The sequence below is a fragment of the Phalaenopsis equestris genome, unplaced genomic scaffold, assembly GCF_001263595.1.
Source record: "Phalaenopsis equestris unplaced genomic scaffold, ASM126359v1 Scaffold232974, whole genome shotgun sequence".
NCBI classification, from domain to species: Eukaryota; Viridiplantae; Streptophyta; class Magnoliopsida; order Asparagales; family Orchidaceae; genus Phalaenopsis; species Phalaenopsis equestris.
Window position 1 is genome coordinate 165208 of NW_018250931.1, and position 8624 is coordinate 173831.

At 28.6% G+C, this 8624-nt stretch overlaps 1 protein-coding gene across 1 annotated transcript in view; it reads right to left on the reverse strand.

The window, feature by feature from the left end:
- LOC110038509 overlaps positions 1 to 5750 on the reverse strand; it is an 18463-nt gene extending 12713 nt beyond the window's left edge. The window contains exons 1-2 of the mRNA XM_020743374.1: positions 5385 to 5750; positions 912 to 964 (exon numbers count right to left, since the gene is read on the reverse strand). Coding sequence (XP_020599033.1) covers positions 912 to 963 — 52 coding nt within the window. The 5' untranslated portion in view covers position 964; positions 5385 to 5750. The remainder of the gene's footprint in view (positions 1 to 911; positions 965 to 5384) is intronic.
- Between the last annotated feature and the right edge of the window lie 2874 nt (positions 5751 to 8624).

The window sequence follows — 8624 nt, forward strand, 5'->3', positions numbered from 1 at the left end:
AGCAGGAATAACATAGGATATCAGAGAGGGCTTTGAGTTTGAGGAGCCGATACTAGACACGGGACAACTTCAGATAAGAAGATTTCATACTTTTTAGATATACAGCTCACCTCCTAAGTTGCTTCTACTAAGGAAGGTCCAACTCGTCAAAGATGAGAAGATTTTGAGTTACTTCTGGAAGATAATATGTAGTAGTTCGGATAGTATATTAAGTTTAGCAATGTACCCACTAACAAATGGTCAGACATTAGGGATGAATCACAACTTCGAAAACTTATCTTAGGAGCTTAATGGTGAAGAAAGTTTTTCAATGGGATTTAGGTCCTATCAGAGAAAAAGATGTCTCTCCTGAATGGTTAATAGTGAGAGTGGCAAAGCCTATCACGATTTTCATTCCAAAATTGAATCCTTCTTATATACTTTTTACCAGATACTTATCATTTCAAGTTCATTTGTTCAGTGTATCACATTCACCTTTCAATGGCTGAATATTTGCAAACAGATGCCAAATAATCTACCTAACTTCCCAACATTCTTAGTATGTTTGTTCTATCAACAACTTGATCTGCTGCAATCCGCTTTTTTAAGCACTTTCAGCATTGTCAGAGCAAGCAGTAACATTCATACCATTTGAATTCTAAATGTTCCTTATTCTAACTAAATTGCATGCAAGTTGATGCAGCCAAATATCTTCATAGCGCAATGAACAAGATAAACAGTTAGTAGTTCTGTCCAACAAAGAATTAATTAATATTGTTAACATTAAAGAGGCATCATTAGGTTAAATTATAATTCTCGGAATTGCTAGAAAAAGTAAGATATTAAAAATTCAATCTTATACGTGAAATCTAACCAAATAAATGAAAGAACATCTAGGTGAAAAAATGGATACAATCAAGCTGCAAGCATACCAACTGTTCTTATCAAAGCAGGTCCAGGGTAAGTTGCATTTAACAAAGCCATCCTGCAGATAATATCAAAACAAGAATAAGAAAAGGAAATATTTTCCATAAAAAAAATTGCACTTACAAAGCAAGTTTAACTCGTTTTTAATAGAGAATAGTTTTTTTTCTATAATAAAGGCTAAGAAAATCAACCACTATAATCTATAATGTCATGGCACCATTACGACCGGTGCAAAAAGAATGCTCGGAGTGCCATGTTTAAGAAGAGCAGAAGATAAGCAGTATTCTGAGGGCAGAAGATAGCTATATTTTTCCTTTCCGACCATCACCCTTTTCAGAGTACCAAAAATCAGTGAAACTTAGACCAGCACTATCATGTAATTAAGACTGATAATTAATCATGAAAAAGCTAGACAACTTAAAATTTATTTTCTTCACATAATGACAAGATTCATGAAATTCGCAGCAACCGGTAAACCATGAATATGAGGAATAAAAAATACAAAGTGAAAAGTATCATATTGGGCACAATGTCAATACAATGACATATCGATGTGGCCCCAAAACATCACATTTTAAAATTTTGATCACCCATAGTTACAACTCTGTCACCAGATCTACTACTACTAAAATTACATTCATGTAGTCAGTTTTAGATCTACTCAAGCAAAGGCCTTTAGACTACAATGTAGACCTCAATAATTCAAGTTCAACAAGAGTAGATTTTGACAAAAGTTTAAGAAAAACAGGATTGAGCCCAAAGTTTCTTTTGGCAGTGGAGAAACTTATTAGATAAAAAATTAATATTAAAAAGTAAATAATATATAATTCAAAGCAAATTCTTATATTCATAGATTCTATTACGATTGAAGAGTTGAAAATTGACTAAAAGCTTCGCAACCTCTTTTAGATCCTTCGATAATGCTGCATAGCAAGTACATTTTAGTTCAAGTCAAATATTTCTATCTCGATATAAGTATTGAGGTACTCATTAAGCATCTCATCAACTATTTTGTCATGCAATTAATGCTCGACAATGCACATAGTAAAAAATGCTATCTCTACAGTTGCAATAGCAAGGAATGAAATAAATAAGCTAATGCCAAAGTAATGAGCTTGTAAACTAGAGGACACACACCATCTTTTTCTAATTTAACAATTTCTATTGCAAGATAAGCCAAATTGTGGATTCACCAACTGTGCATATCAATCATTAAGTGAAAACCAATTCTCAAAAACCACAAACTCAACTATAGAAAATCATGTATACATAATTCCACAAAGTAAATTAGTTTCCCTTGTCAAGAACAAAGAATGGTTCACTTAGGTTTAAACACATCACACAAAATAGTTCAAAATTAGCCTTAAAGAAACAATCATTTGGCTATTGAAATTGTTTAAAGACAGGAATGTAAAACAATTTTACATAATGATATAAGTTTCATACATCTTCATTTCTCTATATTACATGCCAACAAACCTTGAATGTAAAATTTATAGTTAAAACATCAATTTCAAAGACATTACAAAAAAATGATACTTCTATTCATTAAAGACTTCAATCCATCCTCCCTAATGATCAATAGTCATTGTTTGAGTACTTGGACAAATTTCATCGTAAGCTTGACATCTGGTTTTTTCTTAGTAGGAATTGTAATGACTTATTTGTAGTTGCTAAAAGAGCAATGTTACTACAAAGTCAAAAAAATTTCATTATATCTCATTACCACAACAGCTTCATCTAACAATCAAACATATATCAGACCCTCTTTGTCAATCTTAGTATTTTAAGTACACCGACGACGACGACAAAACCTTTATCCCACCAAGGGGGGTCGGCTACATGGATCCTTTTTTCTCCATTGTGTCCTATTTAGTGTCATATTCTAATAAATTAAGATCATTCTTTATACAATATACCCAAGTCTTCTTAGGTCTACCTCTGGCTTTCTTAACATAATTCGAATCTAGAAAATCTACTCTCCTAACCGGATCATCAGATGGTCGACGTTTAATGTGCCAAACCATCTAAAACAACTCTCCCTAATTTTGTTCGTCACTGGAGCTACACCAACCCTATCACGGATATATTCATTTCACATTTTTTTCTCCAAGTGTAAAGCGACTCATCCACCTAAGACTCATCCACCTAATCATTCTCAAGCCCAGCACAAAAAAAAAAAAAAAAAAAAGTTTTATGATTCTCATTTAAAGGCCAACTAGTGTCAAAGTTTAGTAAAAGCTGAAGATCTTTCTCACCACCACCTTATAAAATTTCCCTTTCAGTCTAGCGGTATTTTTTTGTCACTTGGGCATATAGTATAAAAAATGATCTTAATTTAGTATTTTAAGTACAAAAACATATATTTTATGAAACTAATAAACATATATAAATGCGAACTCCAACATGTGTTACCAACTCATTGCAAACTGGTACCTAAATTCAATCTTCAGCTAGTAATTAACACTACATTTTTAAGATGCTTAAGAATTTTCTCATGTTAAAAGTTTAGAAATATTACTTGCAAAATGCTCCAATATATTCATAATTCTTGAAGTAATCTCAAAAGGATGATTCACTTGTCAATGTTATTTGAAATAGCCACCAAATACAATTGGAGTTAATGAACATAAAATGCTTAAGAAATATTATTAAAAAGTGTGCCTTCAATTCATGAAATTCTCCTTGTGTATTAAACTTTTCATTATAATATTGATCACGTGTCCTACATTATCTCAATAAATGTTTGGCTAATATAAATTCAATGGCTACCTTAAGTGAAACTTAATGGTTAAGAAAATATGCTTAATATCAATAAATCTCTCAGTAAATTGTCTCATTTTACCAACATATCTTACTACAACAGTTATTTATTTATTTTTATTAACAAATCAAAAGACTTATTTGTTAGAACAGAAAAAGTAAGAATCATCAATATCATTCACAATTAAAAGAAACCTCTCAGTAGCAATAGCATAATAAATTTATTTTTGAACATTGGAAGAAAATCAGATTTAGCTTCAAATTAGCTTTTGAAAATGTAAAATTTTTATTTCTTCATTATGATTAGCATAAAAAAATGAAATAGATGCGAGTAATTTTCTTAGGGTTTGTTAGAAATCACTTATTTTTCTTATATTTTAAAATTATGTTTGTTTAGTATATTTTGCATGCTCTTATTTTTTTCTTTTGAAAAATAAATTAGTTTGTTTTAAAAAACAGTCAAAACATCTAAAATTTATTTTGAATGTTTCTTAAAACAATTAAATATATTATAATACACCAAACATATTTTATTTCAAGTAAAAACATGTACAAAACAAAACAAAACAAAACAAAAACAAAAACAAAAATAAAAAGTGATCTCAAATGGCCCCTTAGTTATCGAATTCAAATAGCTCGTTATGACCACAAAATCATAATCATTAACGCAAAAAGAATCAAACACAATCAATAACTATAGTCAATAAGAACTAATATTTTCTTTCTTCATGATATCCTTACTCAACCACAATATAAATACTATGATTAATGATCTTGAGGCCTTACTAAGTACTTTAATTTTTATCCTATTATATTCTCTAACTAGTGCTAAAATATTTTCACTTTTAATTTTCAAATTCTTCAATAACAAATGAGTCTCTACCACCTTAGCTTATCATAATTTGCTCATATGGTTTAAAGAAGTAGCAATATAAATAAACTGCAGCATTTTATGAATGTTATAGTCCAATCATTTTGGATATTCAGAAAAATATTTTGAGTTAAACCTTTGTTCGATATTACCCATCATTATTTAGGAGAAAGAGTATTTTTTTGGTGAATGGAGTCTCTTCACAAATTATGTTATCTAATTATATCTTACCATTAAAATCATAGCTCGAAATCAAAGTTCGAATCACAAGGTCATTCAAATAATTTTCAACATAAATCTTTTTTATTTTCAAATATCAATCCACTCACTACTCCCACTACTTTCGAATAGCTTATCAAAGCACAAGATAAATCCCTATATTTATTTGATGAGGAAAGATGATGAGTGTTTATCACATATCCTTCTAACTTCTATTATGGAAACAATAGCATAACCATACTAAGTAAGCAGCCTGAACTAGTAAAATTACCTACAGAAAACATAAAAAAATCTATTTAATAAGTTTTCATTATTGGAATCAATAGGACCTTAAGCTATTTTATATCAAAAAAAACAGAATCTCCCTTTTCTTGCTACAAAGGCAACCATACATTGAGAAACTAATCCAAAATAAGTGTGAAAGGGCACAACTACAGAAAAAACTATATACAAATAAGTCTTAAAAAATCGCAAGCGAATTCGCCAAAGTAAACCAAAACAAAACACTCAAACAAATCACAGAACGACGAGTTGTTTTCTTATTTTACTAATCAACGGAAGCCCAATAAGGCTCTCAGAACAAGAAAAAAGAACAGAGCAAGAAATAGAAAGGATTGGTAGTAACCTTCTTCAACAAGTTATCCTGCTCGGTTCCTCCACGGAACGCAATGCCGTCGGGACTCGGCGTAGGACTCGCGAAGTTATAAGAGAGTAAACGAGAGATAAGAAGATTCGAACAGGGCAGGATAGGCAAAGAACATACAGTGGGAGGAAGGAAGAGATAGACGAGGGAAAGGGAATTCTACGGGAATTTCAGAGATCTTTGTACACCGTGACCCCGTCGTTTGCTTCCCAGATAGCTGTTGCCGTGACTGTACCGCAAGGGTTTCGGACACGAGAGGAGGATGAAGGGGAAGGTACCCGGTGGCTTGGGGAGAAACCGGGTGAGGGGGGAGCGGTAGGCGAGGTTTGCGGGCAGGAGGAAGAAGGGCCGCAGAAGATAGGCTTCGGGATTTAATAGATTAATTTAATTTAATCGATTATTAATTAATAATTATTAATTGATAAATATATTATCAAATTAATTATAATCATAATCTTTGTTTAATTATTTTATTATTAACTAATAAAATAAAATTATATATTGAAATTAATTAATTATAAATTATTCTAACAGATTATTAATCACTTATTATTTAATAAATAAAAATATTGACTGACAAATAATTAATTTAGTATATTTTAATAAATATTAATTACTTTAGTGCCTAGTTAATTATTCATTAACATAAATTAGTAAAAAAATTAAATCGATTTCAATTAGATTTGATAACTATATTAATATATTAAATTCATATTTCAGCTACTAAACTTAAATTTTAAAATAAATTGTCAGTTTTATCATATTTAATCAAGTTTTAATCATATTTAACAGAATTTCAACTAAAAGACTTAAATCCTAAAATTTTTACTTCAACTAATTGGAGATAGGCAAGGGAGGATAAGAGCAAAGATAAGTCTTTGGCTTTAATTTAAGGAAAATTTACATACATACCGCTTTATTTTTATATATTTACATATCTCACCCTAAACTTCAATTTGTATATATCATGAAAATGGGTACTTCATTTTTTTATAAGTTAAAATAATGATATTTTATATTTTATATAATATTTTTTTTGTTGTGTAAATTTAAAAAGTAAAGTTTAGATGTTAGATATATAAATACATAAAATTTGTTGGTATGTATATAAATGTCCCTTAATTTAATTTTACTCAAGTTAATTTTAATTACTAAATTAATTAACATATCATCAAATTAATTATAATTTGATAAACTTCTATGTAACTATTTTATAATTAATTTTTATGTTATCAAACTATATATTTAGAAATAATTAATTTAATAAAATTCTAAAACTAATAATTAGTTCAACAAATAACTAATTAATTATTAATCATTGTATGTTAAATTTTTATTTAACATTGCATTATAAAATTATTATTTAAGTTTTTTAATAAAATTATATTAATGCTGAATTTGTTCAACAAATACTAAAATAATGATAAGCATAATCAAAAATAAAAAAATTAAATTGAATTTGATCAAACTTAATAATTATTTCATTAATTGGTAATATTAAACTCATATTTAAATTTAAATCCTAAAATAAATTATCAAATAATATCACATAATTTAATCAAATTTAACAATTATCATACTAAATAATTTGTAGAGTTTAAATACTTCAATACTTACCAATTTCAAATTTATAGGATTTACTAAATCTGACTAAAGACATTATTTGGTTGGCAACATTGCACGACTTCTAAGATTTCAGGAGTTTGATCAAATGAATTATAAATCCAGTAAAAAATATGATTGAATTTAGAATTGGGTAAATTTTTGTAAAGGACCGCGATAATTATTGGATTGAGTGCTCTGCTAGTTTTCTTTTGGTGTTATTCTTAACTTCTTCTAATTATTTTTTTATAATATAATTAAATTAATGTAATTATATTGTTTTTTTCTCTATTATTTTATATTATTTGCACTTTTTTGAAATATTGCTCTAAATTTCATTAAAATTAAAAGCTTTATGTAGAAAGATGAACTTGGCAAAAATTAAAAGTTTTATGACAGACTCATCAGAGGTATATTGAAGTATGAAATAATCATCGGACGTATATAATACCATTAAACCCACCGCAAGGAGATGGAGAACAAGAACTGGCTAATTATTTACAATGGTACTGATCTTGGGCATCACTCTGCCTAGTGGAGCCCCATAAATAGTCGTTGGATACATATTACCCCTTATCACCAGCAAAGCTAATAGAGGTACTTGTTTTTTATATTTAATATTTGTTGTCACGTTGAACTGTAGAGTATAGGTGGATACGCATCATATGGAGATGCAAAGGTTAAAAATATAGTACGAATATAATTTGATCATAATTTGGCTATCATCAAATTTATGTTAAACACTTTTCATTAGTATTAAAAATATAATATTAATATTAAGAAATTTTTAAAAATAAGTTAATTTAAATATATAGGACGAACATTCGATGGATTTAACAATTATAATGAACACGCCCAACATATTTATTTCATACTGTGAGTGTCAGTGTACCTAAGTTTAATTATGGACATGAACTCCTATAGATGATTTTAATATAAAAATTTATTATAAAAGTAAGTTAATTTAAACATAATGTCTTTATTAATTTCATGCATTATCATTATCCATTCTTGCATTTAAAAGAAAATATAGGCTTTAATTTTTTAATGATAAAGCTATAAATTTTATAAACTTAGGATACATTTTAGCGAATGGTGATTGTATAAACTTATTTACCCCAATATCCTTGCTAGAGCTTAATTGAGTCTTTAGGAGCACTCACATGATTTGAACTCCCTTTGTCCACCTAGGTTGGTACATTGAGTTGATTACATGAGATTCAAACCTTCATTAGACTATATATCATTTTATCATAATCAAAATATTCATACATGCTTCATAGCATCATATTAAATTATTAGGAACATAGCTTGCAAACATCACTATTAGTTTGCATACTTTCTTTAGTCTGTCAAGTCATAATTTGATCTTCAAGGATTGAGATGTACCCTTATACATTGATGCACACTTATATTAGTTTATCACCTTATAAATTTTCACATCTTGTAGGGTAGTTCATGTCATTAACATGTGGAGTTTAACCTCTCATTATCCTTGGAGTACTCTAGAGCATTCATTTGAGATATATATTATCATGTCTCTCACACATTTATCACTTAATTTATGTTGATCATCGCATGCCATCATGTAGCCAAGTATAAGATTTTCATTTAGATCAT